Below are 18,274 nucleotides of genomic sequence, written 5' to 3' on the forward strand. Positions count from 1 at the left end.
GACAGCACTGGTATATTTTCTCCTAGTATTTTCTCTTCAAACATACATAGTTAAAGCACATATATAGATTTTAATCCTGCTTTTAACATTTCTAAATAAGCATTTTCCTATTTCTTCAAAAGCATCAAGACATAATTCAGGTTTTCAGGATTATAGTGTAATATATAGTATAAACTTTTGTTATAAATAATGTAAAAATGAATAGCCTTGCCTACATCTCTGATTATTTCCTAGAAAAGATTCCTAGCAATAAAATGAATGAGTCACAGAGTGTGAATTTTAGGTATCTTGATACACTCTACCAAACTACTATTGTAATCATCACTGAGGTCACCCATCTCACCAAACTCTTACTGGGCACTGAGTTTTATTTAATTTTTTTTTTTTAAGGTTCTGCCTATTTGAGAGGTAAAAATGTTGAATGAGCATTTCAGCACTAAAGATGAGACCTTGAGGACAGGCTGAAAGGTAGTAATACCATATAGATAAGGAGGAGACTGATAGAGTATGTTGATACTCTGAAATATATCTCACTTGCTATATTTAGGATTAAGTATTAAAAAAAATGCCAATAATACAAAAGTCCAAAAACTCTTCTAGCAATCCTTGTATTTTTAGCTAAGTCTATGTACCATTTATTTGAAAATCTAAATATAGTTGCTTTGAAAATTAAAGGGCATTTTAAGTAACTAAATGTTTACATAAAGAGACTTAACTGTACTTTATCAGTACAATAAAAACATGGAAACAAATTTCTGTAGAAACAAAAATAATATAAGAAGGGTTCCCATAAAAACAGTATTAGTAATCCATCATGAAAACTGCAATGCATTTTCAAAAGATTTATATTTTTGAGCTCATAGGAAAGAAAGGATGATGCAACCAAAGAGGGGGAAAATAATCATCACCAGCAACTATGGATTATAATGGGAGAACTACAGTTAGCTGAGAACTTTTTCCCATCTCTTTACCAACAAGTACTCTTATCCAAGAGTATTTTTCCTTAATAAATGAAAATAAGAGTGTATTTTTAAGTGAATGTGAACTCAATCACACTCTTTCACACTCCAAACACACTCTCCCATTACAGATCATTCAACCTATCTGTGACTCCTTTCTCACTGTTCATCTAGTAACTGGGAGCAAATATTAATACAATTCTACCTCCACAAGTTGTCTTCTCCCCCAGCTTTTGTCCTTCCTACCCCGCTCCATCCCCTCCAACATACACAGTCTATAGAATCAAGTACAATTTTCCCTATCTAGGCCCAGTCTACAGTCCCATTTCATCTGTCAATTACAACCTAATTTGAAATCACTCCATTTCTTAACCGTGTCTGACTTCCTATCTCAGGGACACTGAAAAATATTCCCTCATCTTGCTGCCAAAAGTATTCCTTCACTCTAGAATGCCCTCCCATTCCTGCTATTAAAAATCCTAAGTCTTTAGAGGCCCACATCAAATGCTACTTTCTTCATGAAACTCTCTTAGACCCCTTGGTTGAGATTATCCTTTCTTTGACAATCTCAGGACGCTTTGAGATTAATTTGGGACATTCCTCTTGTTTACTTCCTACTATACTATGATTGCCAAAAAGCAATTTACCTCTGTATTTAGTGCTATCTACTGTTCAGAGCCTTGCACACAGCACACACTCAACACATGCTGACAGAATTGCTTTTCTAATTTTTTCTTCAACATGACAGTCTTTAATCTGATATATCCCCAGAACCTAGTGCTTCCAAAGAAGCCAAATCCTCTAAGCTGAACAATGTCTGCTTCTCCACCAACTGTACCATTAACTACCTTTTGTTCTTCTGTTTAATTCAAGATCAAGGAGGTATGCAAGCAGAGAATCCCAACACGGATCCCTAAACCAAAATCTACAGGCAACACTAAGCTTTTCCCTAAAGCTCCCCCAGCGCTTATGGATAAGCCCACTCACTACACTGGCTGTGGGAAGCTACACATCATAAGAACTGTCACCTCTAACACTTTTCTCCACATGGGAGGGAAAAGGTAAGTCATGCCTATGCATTATCTGGATACATCCACTTACAGAAATATCCAGAAAGCTAAAATTACCAGTATGAAGGCTGAAGAGGAAAGGTCATCTCTCTAAGAAATGGTGAAGCAGCAAAACGACAAAGAGTTCATTCACAGGTTGCTGGACCTGGTGAATAGCATCCTGAAAGAGCAGCATATCTGCATTTATTGTACCTATACATGTGTATATGCATATACACACAAACAGGCCAAATCCTTCCAATTCCTCATTCTACTTACAATCCAGCCCAAAGCTGGACCATCTATCATTAGCACGGGATAGGACTGAATTCATGAGAACAACTGACAAGTTTTCTGGTGAACTCAGAAGTAAGTCTTTCATTTCACAGAACTTTATTGAATCATATTTTGCTAAGAAGATATGCTATCAAGAATTCCTAATCACCTTCAAGAAAATCAGATTATTTCCATCAAAATGACAGGACAATTAAAATCACACTTTAAAGTCTAAAACTGATTTCTTTACACTATAAGAAAATTCTTAGTACAAGGAAGAAAGGAACCAAAAAATGAGTAATAGATGAATACAACCTTTCTGTGACAGACCTGATAATCACTGGTGTAATATGCACACCTGACTGCTGGCACTTGGTCTTCTGTGTCACTTGTAGGAGGTTGCCCCTCCTATATATGCCAGGCCATAGAATCATATTGCTAGGCTTACTACAAAAACTATTTTAGATGGATATTTCTGCTTTCTAAAGCAATCAGGATATTTAAGAGTCAAAAGTCACGAATACTGAGATCTTTTAGGGAGAAAGAACTCACTGTCCTAGGTGTTTAAAAAAAAAACAAAGATAACAATTTATCATCTCATCAGACATTCTTCAATGTATCAGTGCTATAGAAAAACAGTTGATTCAGCAAGACTCAAATTCCAATCCTTGCTTTTTACTCATTTGACAATGAGCTTGGCATTCAACAGTCTGAGCCTTGAGTTTCTCATCCGTAAAACAGGACAACTGAATAATTCTTCAGGTTCCTTCCAGTTCTGATTACCCACGACTGAATTCAACCAGTCATCTACAAGGTGGTACTCAGGCCTCTGGCAGTAGTAAGCTAAAGTAATCCTTTTCGTCACACTTACAGCTCTCTCACTGAGGTAAAAGAAAGGTATGTCTATAAATTCAGTGTGGACAGAGCAACACAATAATGTTATAAGACAAGGCATTTTTGACATGGGATACAGTTATATTGTGCAAAGCTTCAGTTTAAAAAAAAAAAAATCTGTGAAGAGCATGATGCAAGGTTCTCTGTGATCCTACACCGAGAACTGGAGACAAGATCCTGGAAGAAATCCTGGAAGGACGGTGCTTTAGCAAGCCATCCTGGGACGGAGCCAGCAGAGTAGGAGCAAAGGAACTGCCATTCTCCACACTCATCCAGCCCGGCCTGCTTCCATGTACTTGTGTCACTGTACAAATAATCCTGGACTCACTCCAATTTCAAGGAGGAGAAGAAGGAGCTGCAAGTCTGAGTACCACTGAGCAATGAAGCCAAAGAGAGAGATGATGTGCAGCAGTCCCAACAGGCAAGTGACAGAGGAAGAAGTGAGGGGAGGTCACGTGAATTAAAAGCCTGAAATGGAAAAGTCTAAGTTGAAAAGTTGTCAGACAAAGAGTGGGAAGAAGTGAGCTTTAAAAAAAAAAAAAAAGGTAATGGAATTCTAACACAAATGCACAGGAGAAACAGTTCAGAAGGAAGTGCAGGGTGGTAACAGGTGAATGGTGCAGTCAGAAAATGTGTAGGGTAGTTAGTGTTGTGCCTGCAATATGGAGGTAGTGTTAAATGAACAGGATGAATGAATGATAGAGAGGAGGACCATTCAGTCAAGACGTGAGAAAATTGCTAAGAGATAGCACTGGTGTATAGTTACAGGGAAGAAAAGCAGTTACGCTATGTGACTGACATTCAAGACTGATAATTATGCTAATGGAAAGAAAAAAAACACTGGATCTCCTGTAGTAGAAACCAAACAGACTGAAAAGAAGCATAAAACAGGAAAAACAAGCATGAAATACTCCCAGAAAAACAAAAGACACTGGGAACATTTTTACCTTGAAGAGGAGCACAAAATATGTTTTATGTTGGATATTTTAAAATTGTGTTTTCCTGGGTTAGGAGACTTCTTCAAGTGTTTTCATGCCGAGCTGGCATAAATTCAGGAGAAGAAAAAAAAGGAGAAGATATTATACAAAGTACTAAAAAAGAGTCAGAAAATAGTGAAATTTCTATGACAAGCAGCAGAAACCCATATTTAAATGGTTACTAATTCCAACGGTTCTAATTCCAATAAGACACAAGTCTTTAAAATAACAAAGTTTATTTTAACAAGACAATTACCAACCAAAAACCATACTTATTTTAAAGCAATATGTAAAAAATGCAATAAAAATGCATAAGTAGCTTAGAACTGGGAATACTATTTGGAGTTTAACAAAATGGTGTTTGAGCTATAACACAACTGAAACATAAAGAATCCTGTTTCCTGAGAATAATTCTATTTCTGCATAAATATGACCCCTCTGAAAAACAGTAAAAATAAAAGAAGCTATCTTAATTCTGGAGTTACTTTACTAAGTTTTTAAAAGAAAGCAGATAAAAATCCAAGTGAAGAAAACCAAATCCAATTTGTAACAAGAATTTTAATAACCTGATTTGTTTACGCTGGAGGGTTTCCTCAGCCCTTCATTTATTTAGCTTTGGTGATTTCTGAACTAATCTCCTTTTAACTACTTGGAATAAAGTATCTGGTTTTTAAACAGAAATGTGACTGATCTAATATATGACTGATAATGATGGGCTAAATAATGGAGTATTTGATGTAAAATGCAGTTCTCTCTGGGATATGTTTCAAATTCCTGCTCTAGGGGACATAAGACACACAACTCAGGTTCTGACATTGAATCTGGGGCAGAGGCGTATGCAAACTGCAGGCCACAGATCAAATTCAGCCCTGTTTGTTTTTGTATGTCCTGCAAGTTAAGAATAGTATTTACATTTTTAAATAGCAGAAAAAAAAATCAGATGATAACTATTTTACAAAATGTGAAAATTACATGAAATTCAATTTTCATTGTCCATAGGTAAAGTTTTATTGGAACACAGCCACACTCATTTGTTTACATATTTATTATGTATGCTTGCTTTTATGCCACAATGGCAGAGTTGGGTAGTTGTGACAGTGACTGGAAAGCCTAAAATATTTACTATCTGGTTTTAACAAAGAAAGATTCTGATCTCTGGTCAAGTGTGAATTAGACTAGCAAGGAACTCAGGAACAAGAGCTTAATCAACATTAAAAAAATAGTAGTAATTTAAGAACTAAGAATTCTTTGAAAGCTGATGAAAACAGGGAAACTATATTTCAAGCTGTTTGTGACACATTTAGTAAAATGTATAAATCTATGAATGCACTAAAGTGTTCAACTAAAGAACATCAGATAAGAACAGGTCAAAGGATGTGTGCCATAAAATAATGTTGCCATTGAATCTGAGAGGGGAAATGGAAGTATTTCTAGGCCTTCCAAATTCCTGGTGTTTTTCAAGAGATTCATAGACATTTAGCAAAACTACAGCAGAACTACTGTGCACGTTTGGGTAAAGATGTATAAATTTGTACTTTTAAACACTTAAAATTGTTGTCAAGAACCACTTGTTTAATCACTTGTAAGAATTACTGAAATTGTGTAAAGTAAAAGTAGTCCATGAAGGTTATCTGTGGGTCCATTTGTTACACAGTCTTCAAGTACAGAACACTGACTATTGATGCAGCATGTGCTCTTTCTTCTTCTCTTCCTCTCACATTTTAAAATTTTTTTTTGCCTTTGAACATCTGTTTTTGCCCTTGAACATCTGTCTTTTTTTTTTTTTTAAGATTTTGTTTATTTGACACAGAGATAGAGTCAGTGAGAGATGGAAAAGAAGCAGAGAGAGTGGGAGAGGGAGAAGCAGGCTTCCTGCTCAGCAGGAAGCCCAATGCGGGGCTCGATCCCAGGACCCTAGCTAGGATCATGACCTGAGCCGAAAGCAAGATGCTTAATGACTGAGCCACCCAAGCATCCCTCTTGAACATCTGTCAAAATAATACTACTTGCATTTTGGTTAAACCAAACTGATATATAAATTCCACAATGTAAGCATATGTTTTATCCTCTAATCCACCAGTGTCTAAAGTAAGGCTAAGCATGAGAGTTCAATAAATGATTTTGAAGTTGATTCTCTGTTGTATGTTATCAAATGTACTACAAATATTCCAAGTCTGAATTCTATATGTAGAGACAATGTTTTACGACTACTTTATATCTACTATGCATGGCTGCCTATAGGTAAAATTAATACTGTAAAGGTCTAACTTTGGTATAAGAGGAGAAGAAACCAAACACTTGAATTCAGGTTTAAAAGATCCAAGGTATTCCCCTACTTCATCGTTTCTAGGAGGAATTCAGCATAGATAAAGCAATGTAATTTGAAGGAGATGATATAAAACAATACAAGAACTACAAAAACTTTTAAATGCTCATTTCAGCAATCTCAAACAAAATGACCAATTACATTGATTCTAAGTAACAAAACCTGTCACCACAAAGAATTATCAGCTCATTATAAAGCAAAAGTCTGTTTTCCCCTTTCAAAACAAAATTTATAAAACTAAATTCAAATATGGTTAGAATAAAAGGTTAGTATACAGAGTTATACAACAAGGATTTTCAATGTATTTTCAGAAAGAGAGAAGCAGCGCCTGTCAAATCTGTCAAAAACCTGAGCAAGATTTTGACAATTCTTCCAGTGAACTAAATTTCTTTAGATGTGGAACTCCTATGTTGAGGTCTTCAAGATGTGGCTATGAAACATTAATAATCAATTACTTAATGAACAAATTCTTAATGAGTGCCTTATAAGGACCCAGATACTACTGTAGGCACTGAGTATACAGCAAAGAACTAGATAAACAAATCCCTGCTCACATTTGGCTTACATTCTAGTGTGGGAGATCATACCAGAATGTAATAATTTAACAAGGAAATGTAATATATTAGCAAATGTAATCATTTAACAAGGCAAATAACAGTTGGTGATAAGTGCCCTGCTGAGAATTACCATAATGTGATGATATAATAGACCAACTAGATGGCTACTCTAGACTGGCTGACAGGGAATGCTTTTCTTTCAGTGATATCTGAACTGAGGTCTTAATGTTCTAAGAAAAGGCTAGCCATTTGAAATACAGGAGAGCCCAGAAAGAAAAAGGAACACCTATTGTAAAGGGCTAAGACAGAATGAAGTTGCCCTGTTGAGGCACAAAATAAAGGCTGGTGTGGGTGGAAGAACATAAATTAGAGTGGAGTAAATAGTAGATGTGGCAGACATCAGTCCTGATAAGTAACCTGAGTTGTATTATATGTGTCAGATGAAGCCACTGAAGGGTTTGGGCAGGAATGAGATCTGATCACTCAGGCTGCTAATTGAAGAACAGTCCAAAGAGGAACAAGACAGAAACTGGAGCCCTGTTAGGAGTTTACTGCAGTAATTAAGGTAAATGAAGATGATAACATGTATTCTGATGGGTAACAGAGAAAAATGAAAAAAAAAGCATTCAGGATGTCTCAGAGCTAAAGACTTGATAGATCAGATAAGTAAGGCCTTTGTTTGCTTTCATTTGCATTCGACATTCTAGTAAATAAGCAGACTTCAAGGAGACAGCCAGGTGTGTGAGTCTTGAGCTCTAGAATGAAGTTTGACTTCCTGGCAAAGACTGTTCTCAAAGCCCAATGATACAGTCCACTTATTTGTATCTCTCCTACTAATCAATGTTCTTTAGAAGAGTAAACTGTAGGAGAGTAAGAGTTAATAGACACAATTTGATAACAATGATGTATATAAATAAAATGGTTTATAAACTATGAGCCTTTTTTAATTGATAAAGGATTGTTATTTTAGAAATGAGAGTCTTAACATTGATAATCAGAATAATTATCTTTGAGAAATTTAAGTGCACAGACTGGTTTCAGATTGCCTGCCTATGAATCCCAGCCTCCCCACTTACCAACTAAATAGCATTGGGCAAATCATTTAACCACTTAGTGCCTCAATTTCCTCACTTGTAAAATGGGAATAATAGTAAATACATCATGGTGTACTTGTGAATATTAAATGAGTTAATACACATAAAGCAATCACAATACTATGTGCCAGTATCTGGCACACAACCACCACTCAACAAATGCAGGTTAGGGTTATTATCTACAGTCTCCTTATACTGTACATAGAAGTGTGTTCACACTTCAGTTTTCTAGTTAGATTCTTGGTAAGAGATGAATCAAATATTCAGAATAAGCTAGGGAAGCACATGCAAAACCCTCTTCAAAAAACAGAGGCTGAGAATTTGGCAGATTGCTTAAACATCCTCTTTAAAATAAGCTGTAGGGGGTGCCTGGGTGGCTCAGTTGATTGAGTGTCTGACTCTTGATTTCAGATCAGGTCATGATCTCAGGGTCATGAGATCAAGCCTTGCCAGGATCTGCACCCAGCAGGGACTCTGCTGAAAACTTTCCCTCTCTCCCCCTCTGTCCCTTCCCTGGGCACTTTCTCTTTAAAAAAATAAATAAATAAAATCTTTTAAAAAAAGTAACCTATACATGTGCCAGTCATTCCTAAATCTCTTATCTCTAGCCTTGACCCAACCCTGGAGCTCCAGATTCATACACCCTGCTACCTGCTGGACACTTGACTTGCTAACTTAAGAGGCATATTATTAGAATAAAAAGGGAAAACAATCAATATTCTCTTTAGTAAGTGAATGATTAAGTGACCAACTCCAACTGCAAAAACTCTTGGCTCTCTCTGCTCCATAAGTAACAAAATCCCTGCTGGGAATGACATTCTCAGTTTTCAAGCAACACTGAGAAAGGGCCCAGTTTGGTCAACTACATGAAACCTTGGGCATTGTATCTGTTCATTTTAGCATTAAGGTTTTGCAATTATGATTCTAATGATGTATTATTTACTATAAATAACCTCAAATAATTTCTTAAGGTATGCAGGGAATAAGGAAATAAGTAAAATGAAATGTCAGATGCCATTAGATGACTCCTAGACTCTGTTACCTGAGCACACTGGCTGAATACTCTTCAGCACACACATCTCTCAGTGGTCCTATCCTGCACTATGACTCCAATCACCAACAATGATGTCAAAAGGGTGACATCCCAGGTAGACTAGGACAGTCGCAGAAAAATTCTAATAGCATGGCCTTTCATTCTTAAAAGTATTTAATTGGGTGAGAAATTATATGTCTATCTACATACATGATCACCAAGAACTCTGTACATCTAGCAGCATGCATACATTTATTCAGCTAATATCTCTCAAACACCAGGTGCCAGGTCCCTTGTTGGGCTCCAGTAAAATGCAGAATTCTAGCACAAGAGTGGAAGTTCTGAATAGCCATAAGATGTATGCAAAAAAGGGTCATATGTAGATCAAGATCAAGAGCTTTAGTAAGATTCTCTGAATTACATTTCCTTAGACAGTAAGTAGAGAGCCGGGTATGTTAGACAGATGTTTTACACAGTGTGTATCAGTGTTTGGGAATATGTATGTTTGTACAGTTTGCTTTCAGAAAATATGCATAAGAATTCATGACCATGAATGCTGAGCCTTTGTTATAGATGTAGATTGTTAAAAAGGCTAAATGCTTCTTGCTACCATAAGTGTGAATGGAAAACAGATGGTAAGGAAAGATGTTTACTTTTATAAGCAAGTAGCATAGCACACAACATAAATAAAGGCATCATTATAACTATCTTTCCTTTCTCTGACTTAAGGCACTATTTCTCCCATGACTTTCAAAACAAAAATACAGTTCACACATTTTAGGCTGATCTTTCCCCCGTTAACATAGGTAGAATTAGGAAATCTGAATTGGTTCAGTTGTGATTTTTTTCTGAATTAGAAATACCATACAGGTAATTTAGCAAATCACTGACAAATAATCAAGCATATCTCAAAGAAGCTTATATGCTCATTATACTTAGAAGTAGTTAACAAAGCAAATGCCCTTGATACATTTAAAGTCAGCAATTTTCAAATGTTAACCTTAGAGTTAGAAGGAATCTAAGAAGCAGGGTGCCTCTAACATATTATCTTGACAGGAATCCTGGTAATTTACATGAAGAATGCTATAAATCCAATGTTTAGAACAGTTGGTTTGTTAAAACCCTTGAAAAGATCATCTCTAAGGACACCTCATTTTACTGATCATGATACTGAGGCCCAATAGACACATATTGTAATAGTGGATAAAGTATGACTTTGAAACTCAGGCATACTTGTATAATCTCTTCCCAGATCTCTTCTTTGCTGTGTGTTTCTAAGAACATTATTGAACTTTTCTGTTTCTCACCTACAGAAATGAAAGTAATACTTATCTTTTAAACATATTATGAAGATTAAATGAATTTGTTTATGAAAATATCTGGCATATTAAAGACATTCAATACACGTTAATTTCTTTCCTTCTAAAGGGTGACTAACTTGAGAGACATGGCCAGTAATGGGCAAGAGGCAAGGCTAGAATCAAGAAATAGGATCCCCTTTACCACTCAAAAGGAATTCAGTTATTTCTTAAATGATTTCTATACTTAAATCACATCATAAAATACAGCCTAAACACCTGAGTTGAGGGGGGAAGGGTTATCAAAGTAAATGTGTAACACTACAGCCTGCAAGAGATATTTCTTAGAAACAAAGTAGCAACAGAGTCAGGAAGTTTACTGGAGGAAGTATTACACTGGCTACCATTTAAAAAATGACATCTATTCAGTTTGTACCTGAAGGCAACTCTTTCAGAAACAATGTTGTAGAATTTTGCATCTTTAATGGATACTTCACAACACATATTTCAAAATTAATGTGTTTGCAGCAAGTATGTATCAAGTGTCAATCATGTGCAGTGCCTGGTGGACTATATAACATGGACAAGACTTTTTTTTTTTCCTAAAAAATATCTTAGAATCTGATAGAGAAGAGGTAGACTTTGAAGAATGATTTAAAAACATAATTGTATACTAAGCCTCATAGAACTTGAAAGGTTCAAGGTCAGCCTGTGGTGACTAGTTACTAAATGCCACCTACTTAAAGATAAAATATCCACCACATTGGCAGTGGGTACACATAGCATACTAAGTTGTTTGAATTGAGTTAACTAAATTCTAGTCTTGTTTCTGACACCAACTAGCTATGTGAACTTGTGAAGTTACTTGATATCTTTAGGTCTCATGTTTCTCTTCTGTAAAATGGCTGAGTTCAAAAGAATGATTGGTTTCTAAACCTCCTTCAGGCTTTAACAGTCCAAATAACAAGATGATGATGATAGCAAGAAAAACCATAGCTTATATCTACCTCGCACATATTCTGTGCCAAGCACTGTGCTAAAGTGCATCATTTTATTATGTTTATTTAATCTTCATAATAATCTTATGCAATTGGCATTATCCGTAATTTATAATCGAGGAAAGGGAGCCGAAGCAGTATTAGTGGGGCCAGAGTCTCCATTTGTTTTTGTTTTCTTAAGATTTTATTTACTTGACAGAGAGAGAGATAGCCAGAGAGGGAACACAAGTAGAGCGAGTGGGAGAGGAAGAGGGAGAACCCCTCCCCCGCTCCACCCCATGCAGGGAGCCCGATGAGGGGCTAGGTCTCTGGATTCTGGGATCATGACCTGAGCCGAAGGCAGATGCTTAATGACTGAGACACCCAGGTACTCCAGAGTCTCGATTTGAGCAGAAGCAGTCTGAATCTAATCCAGGAGTTACCCTTAACCACTATGCGCAAAATCCCTGAATTCACGAAAAATCTACCTATTAAGAAATACGTAAAAGGAAAATCTTTCCTTCAGGATCTTTCCTGACAGGCAGGTAGACCTGAGTTAGTCACACTGTTCACCTAGTAATAAGGCTCCCGCACCACTTCATTCCCGACGCTGGCGCGCTCCCACAGCTGGGCACACCACCGCGGGGCCATACACCGTGACCGCCAGAGGCTGGCACTGGCAGAGGCTCACCGAAGGACGCAGGGGTGGGGGGTGGGGGGGGAGATCGGTCAGGGGAGGCCCCGCAGCCGCGCGGGCAGAGTGGATACCTGGGCTGCTGGCTGCTCCTGTAGGCTGGTTCTCCCACCACTCGTCTCCAAGGTCGTCTGCCATCTCCAGTGGGACTAGTTGTGAGCGGACCACCAAGGGAAAGCGGACAGTGGCAGGTATTCTCCTTTCCTCCAAGCCGAGAGGCCAAAGTTAGCAACCAGCACGCGGAGCCTCTCCTCAGACACCGTCGCCTCCGCCCCGCGGCGATGACGTCACACCTCCGCCCCGCCTCCCCGTCCCATGCGTTCATCTCGTCGCAGTTTCCACACAAGTGCTGATGAAAAGGCTCTGTCAGGTAAGTCAAAATAAATCCTCACAAAAGCATAAAGACAAGAAAATGAAACCCCCCGAAATTATTCTTTTTAAATAACTTCTTTCAAAACTTTTTGTGTCCTTTTTTTTTTTGTCTAAAAACTATTGACGAAAGTGTGAAACAGGATGCTAAGACAATTTTTCTCTATTCGGTTTCAAAGGACTCCCGTAGCGGGAGAAGAGCAGAGCACGTGGTTGTGTTTTCGTTTATGCGCGTTGGGGCATCGGTGTGTATAGTTTGGTCCTGGGAAACGTGCGCAAGAATTCATGACCATGAATGTTGAGCCTTTGCTCTAGATCTGTGTACCGCTCTTTTTAGACAGTACGGGTTAAAAAAATTTGATTGGTCCGAAAGGGCTCGCCCACGAAAAGACTTTAGTGGTCCGGAGGCTCAGAGTCCTCGGTCTCCTTTACTTCTGAAACAAGAGGAGCGAGTCAGTTGCTGCTTAACTGCAGGTAAAAAACCTACAGTATTTCTTGTCTTACAATCCAGCGGGAAGTGGCAGAGATAGGACTGATAGATTATGGAAAAGGAAAGTTAGATAAGAAATACGAGCATGGAAGAGGAAGTGTCATGACCAATAAACAGGTTAAGTGATGTTCTGTCTCCTACTAACCTGGGAAATAAAAAAAAGACCTCAACGAGACACTGTTTTTCATGCAGTAAATTGACAAAATTAAGGAAGTCTGACATTACCAATTTCTAGAGTACATGCATCAGTGGGAATTCCTTCACCTTACTGGTGTGAATGTAAATTGGTAATAACCACTTGGAAAAGCAATTTGGCACAATCTTATAGAAGTAAACCTACACACCGCATGATCCAGCAATTTCCACTCTTAAATAGCACACTTGGGAAACACTTGGATACTACAGAACATTCACAGCAGCATTGTTAGTAATAGCAAAAAAGTGGAAACAACCAAAATATGTTTGTATAAGAAAATAGATAACTACGTTATTATATAGCCATACAATTAAGCATAGGAAATGAATCAACACACGTAATTACGTGGATATATTTTGGAAACATAATGCTGAGTGTAAAAATGTCAGATGCCATTTTATAATGTTCAAATACAGGGAAAACCAAAAGTTGTTTAGGTCAAAAAGTACATATGTGATTTTAAAGAAAGAGAATAGTGAACACAAAATTTAGGATATGGAGTAACCAGGAGATGGGATTAAGAAGAACAAAGGTAAATGTAACTTACTGGCAAATGTCCAGTTTAGATAAAGTGGAGAGTTCATAGATATGCATTAAATTCTTATGGTTTATAATTTATAGACATGTTACATGTATTTTTGTGGTATTTGATAGTATTTATTTACATAATTTAAAAGATAAGGGAAAATTCACTTAGAGGAAAAAGACATTGTCAGGAGAGTTAAATTAGGTGCTACGTAAGAAAGAACTCACTAAGAATTCCAATTAGTGACCCAACATCTCAAACAACACTCAAAGCTTCCAGACAGTTCTGCTGCCTTTCCCAAATGATTTCCCTTACCCACTGTTCCTGATATTATCCCAGGATCAGTCTTCCTTTTGTGTCCTGGATCCCACCCCCCTTTTACCTTCTAACCTCTTCCACTTCAGTAAATGTGAGTACCATCCTCCTGGTTGCATTGTCATATCTGATTCACTGATAAGTTTGGAGGGATCTATCTCCAAAATATATCCCAAATCTAGCCATTTAATCAACCATCTCATCACTTCCACCACTACAGCCTTGGTCTGAGGTAATCATTCTCTTCTGAGTCACTGTAATAGTCTTCTAACCCGTTTTTCTCTTGTCCCACCTCAGTCTTGCTTCCACACAGAAAGTAGTCAGAATCATTATGTCACTCCTCTTAAATGCTTTATTGATCTCTTATCACACACCCACTCACCTCCTTAGGGATTAGAATTGCATCTTTCCTATTCACCACTGTGACCTTAGGACCACGAACAGCACCTGGCACACATAGACACTGACAATATATAGATTGTCTGACTGAGTTTGAACTTCTTTTATTCTGATTGTTTTACTTACTAAGCAACCTGTTAAGTTTGTTTCCCTAGTCAGCTTCCTTTCTGGTGACAGATATAAAAAGTCAGCAAACTAACACCCCCAGCAAATGCAACCTATCACCCAGTAAGTGAGGATGGTTTTTACATTTTCAATGCACTGCTGAAAAACAACAACAAAATAAAACACACCAAAAACCAGAAAGAAAGGAAGTAAGGAAGAAAGAAAGAAAAGAAAAGAAACACGCAACAGAGACTGTGTCCCTAATGTATTTATACCTGGTCCTTTACAGAAAAAAGCTTATAGCCAGCCTAAGTTGTATATCCATTTAACTGCTCTATTGATCAGTGAATTGACATCCTACTTTAGAAACTCGACTGTTGTAAAATTCTGTACCCCAGTATTTGATTACTTCATCCAACATGGAGAAGCTCAGGTTGAAACAGATCTTTATCTTCTTCTTTCTGTATGATTTCTAAATGAGTATTAGGAGAATTTACAAGAGGAAGCATTCACTTCCCAGCAGAGTGCACTGAGAAGCCTTCATAAAGGATGTGGTACTTGAATTTGACCTTGTCAATGGGTATTGATTGGCATATTGTTTGGACATGTCATTTAGTCTTGGTGGGCTTCGCTTTGCTCATAAAGGGAATGAATTAGATGATTCTTGAGTTCTTCCAACTCCATGCCTTAATCTTGAATATCCAACCAAGAATTCCAGATATTAGTGTTCATTAGATGCAAAGGGTGTGATGGAAATACTGTTTTAGAAAAGCTAAATTGGTGTCACCATGCAGGGCAGATAATAAATTTGAGTGGAGCTTTCCACCTGGTATGGGTATGTTAAGTTACTGATTCCCTCAGTCTTAGAGACAATTCCCTGGGCCAATTACTTCAGGTTGAAGGTAGCCTCATCTCTTTACTCCAGTGTTGAAGAAATATTGCTGTTTTCTATGGGTGCCATGATGTAAAAAGTTTGGGAAAGACTGGATTAGAAGGTGGGAAAAAAGTTTAAAGGCTGTTTTGTGAAGGCTCACCATACAATGAAAAAAGTTTAATGAAAACAGGGATTCTTTGTCCTTGAACCCAGTCTATATATGTACCTGAGGGTATATAGGTCTATATATGAACCCCTGATGACATATTTAAACTTTTGCATCATGCAGACAATCATAATAATAACAGTAACAACAACAGCATGATTCAGGTACCTTTCTAAGCACTTTATGTCTTAATTCATCTAATTGTCATAGTTCCATGAGCTACTCTTCTGGATCTGTATTTTCCATTTACCATTCTCTACCCTTCTGTCACTTAGAAGGCTAATGTAAATCTCCTTAAGCCCTGATTTCAGATTTGGGTTCAGCAAGTTGGAGACATCAGTAAGAAATCAAAGGATGAGAGAAAAATGACTACCTGTATTGTTATCTTTTCCAGGCTGGGACTAGGCTGTCACAAGCAGAGGTCTAGGATACAAAATTTAAAGAGACACTCACTCTCTGGCTGGCACTTGGATGAACCTGAAAGTGAGTGCCTCCTAAGGGTTCTGCTGGATGTACCTGCTTGCTTTACACTCATCCTTGCCCTCATCCCTCCACTGGAGGCCAAGTCTCTCTCAGACTTAGGGGTAATAATGGCTCTCCACTGTTACTAGCCCTTGGGGTTTATACCATCCTTCGTTTTCCTAACCCTACCTCATCTGCATAAATGCTCCCTTTACTAATTTTTTTTATTTGTGCAACTTAAAGGATGCATTTTTTTCCCTGCTTGGATCCTAACTGATAGGTTTACTGCCATAGTTTAGGTTCCCCTAAAAGCAGAGCATGGATACAAATAGTTTATTTGGGATTTGATCTGATTTGGGGAGGGAGCAGAAATAAAGACAGGGAGAGTGAGATAAGGAAGGAAGGATGAATAGTAAATTGGTTATATAACTGGCTCTTTATTCTGTAAGGGACCCTCTGAGAAACAATGTAGACTGCCTCGGAGTTATCCGCAGGAACAGGATATCCAGGGTGCCTGAGTGGCTCAGTCGGTTAAGTGGCTGCCTTTGGCTCAGGTCATGATCCCAGGGTCCTGGGATGGAGCCCTGCATCAGGCACACTGCTCAGCAAGAGAGCCTGCTTCGCCCTCTCCTCTGCTAGTCCCACTACTTGTGCTTTCTCTTTCTGTAAAATAAATTAATAAAATCATTAAAAAAAAAAAAGAATAGTATATCCACTGACTGCCGTTCACTATTGGTTGAGGGTTGTCCCCAGGAATTTGAATTTCCTGATATTCTCAGGCTATGCTGCCACTGGAGAAAGCCCTGAGGCAGAAGAGCAGAGTTCTATAACTCAGCATGCTTGAGGTGGAATGCTGGCAGCTACCCAGAACTTTTCTCCATCGCTGGACTGATTTCAGAGTGGGCTGAGGGGAATGAAAACATCTGCTTCACGTTTGTACTGTTAGTTTCTCTATTTTATAGATGGTGAAACTAAAGCTGGGGAATTAAGTAATTTGGCTCTAGTCACCCATCCAGTAGGTGGCTTCCCATCTGCCCATGGCTTTCATAACTCAAAGTGATCTGTGACCCCAAAATGACCCATATCCAATGGACTAGGAAAAAAATAGTATAGAAGAGAAAGAAGAACTGTAGTGAGGAACATCACTGTCAATTTGTGAAAATGGTTTGGAAATAAAATGGTGAGGAAAAGAGGACAAAAAAATAGTTTCAAGTCCTAAAAAGTGAAATATGATATCATCTTTGATGAAACTAGCAAAACAAAAATGAGGGAATAGTTTGGGGGTGAAATGATGAGTTTGATCTTAGACGAGGTAGAATCAGATGACAAGTCAGTAGATAATTTCGGATGATAAAAGTGCTATAAAAGAAATAAGCAGCACTTGTGACCTGGGTGGGAGAGTTAGGAGAGGAGCATGGCAAGAGAGGAGGATGGAAAGACAGGCAGGGCCAGACCCGGAGGACTTCTTCGGCATGGTAAGGATTTCAAGTGGGAGAACATGAGAGATTTTTAGGCCAGAAGATCTGCTTGAATTTTTCAAAGCTGGCTAGAGTGCAGTAGGAGCAGGGACAGTCTGGAGACTGTGGCAGTCACCCAAGTTAAGATAGCCATTGTTTGGAGTATGATGGTGAAAATAGAAGGAAAGAGACTGGATGAAATTGCTTAGACAATGTGGAGAAGAGGAAATGATTCCCAGCTGCAGTGGACAGACTGTATCCCATCTCCCACTCCACTTCCAAATTCATATGCTGAAATCGTAATCCCAGTATGATGGTATTTGGAGGGGGAGGGCCCTCACCAAGAGCCTGACCATGCCAGCACCACGAATTTGGACTTCCAGCCTCCAAAGAAGCTTGTTTGTTGTATAACTACCCAGTCTGTGGTAATGTGTTTGGCAGTCTGAAATGACTAAGATGCTGCACCTTCACTATTCAGATATCAGGTGGAGGAGGAGAGACCAAAGAGCCCAGGGGAGAATGGCTAGAGAGGGAAGAGCAGAGCCAGGCAAATGTGATATCATGGAAGCAAGGAACAAGAGTGGTCCCCAAACAAGAGTGTGCCGCTAAGAGTTAAGGAAGAGAGGGGAGAATTATAGGGGTCAGGTTCTCACAGAGAGGAACACTTAGATATCCAAAGCCAGTGGGGACAGGCAATCTCACAGGAGCAGGGCCACTTCATTAAATGAGATTTGATGGCATTCCTGTCTTGTAGCTTCTATTTTCTCAATGAATTCTGAGA

At 38.3% G+C, this 18,274-nt stretch overlaps 2 protein-coding genes across 4 annotated transcripts in view; one reads left to right on the forward strand and one right to left on the reverse strand.

Annotated features, from left to right (window-relative positions):
- Window positions 1-5,780, forward strand: part of FILIP1L (filamin A interacting protein 1 like) — a 52,972-nt gene extending 47,192 nt beyond the window's left edge. The window contains exon 3 of the mRNA XM_046002286.1: window positions 1,833-5,780. Coding sequence (XP_045858242.1) covers window positions 1,833-2,024 — 192 coding nt within the window. The 3' untranslated portion in view covers window positions 2,025-5,780. The remainder of the gene's footprint in view (window positions 1-1,832) is intronic.
- Window positions 1-12,400, reverse strand: part of CMSS1 (cms1 ribosomal small subunit homolog) — a 384,493-nt gene extending 372,093 nt beyond the window's left edge. The window contains exon 1 of one of the 3 annotated variants that reach the window (XM_046002287.1): window positions 12,209-12,400. In XM_046002287.1, the coding sequence (XP_045858243.1) occupies window positions 12,209-12,272 (64 nt within the window). In that variant the 5' untranslated portion in view covers window positions 12,273-12,400. The remainder of the gene's footprint in view (window positions 1-12,208) is intronic. The other 2 variants (XM_046002292.1, XM_046002291.1) reach the window with 2 other exon arrangements.
- Between the last annotated feature and the right edge of the window lie 5,874 nt (window positions 12,401-18,274).

This window comes from Meles meles, chromosome 4 (genome assembly GCF_922984935.1).
Source record: "Meles meles chromosome 4, mMelMel3.1 paternal haplotype, whole genome shotgun sequence".
Lineage (NCBI taxonomy): Eukaryota > Metazoa > Chordata > Mammalia > Carnivora > Mustelidae > Meles > Meles meles.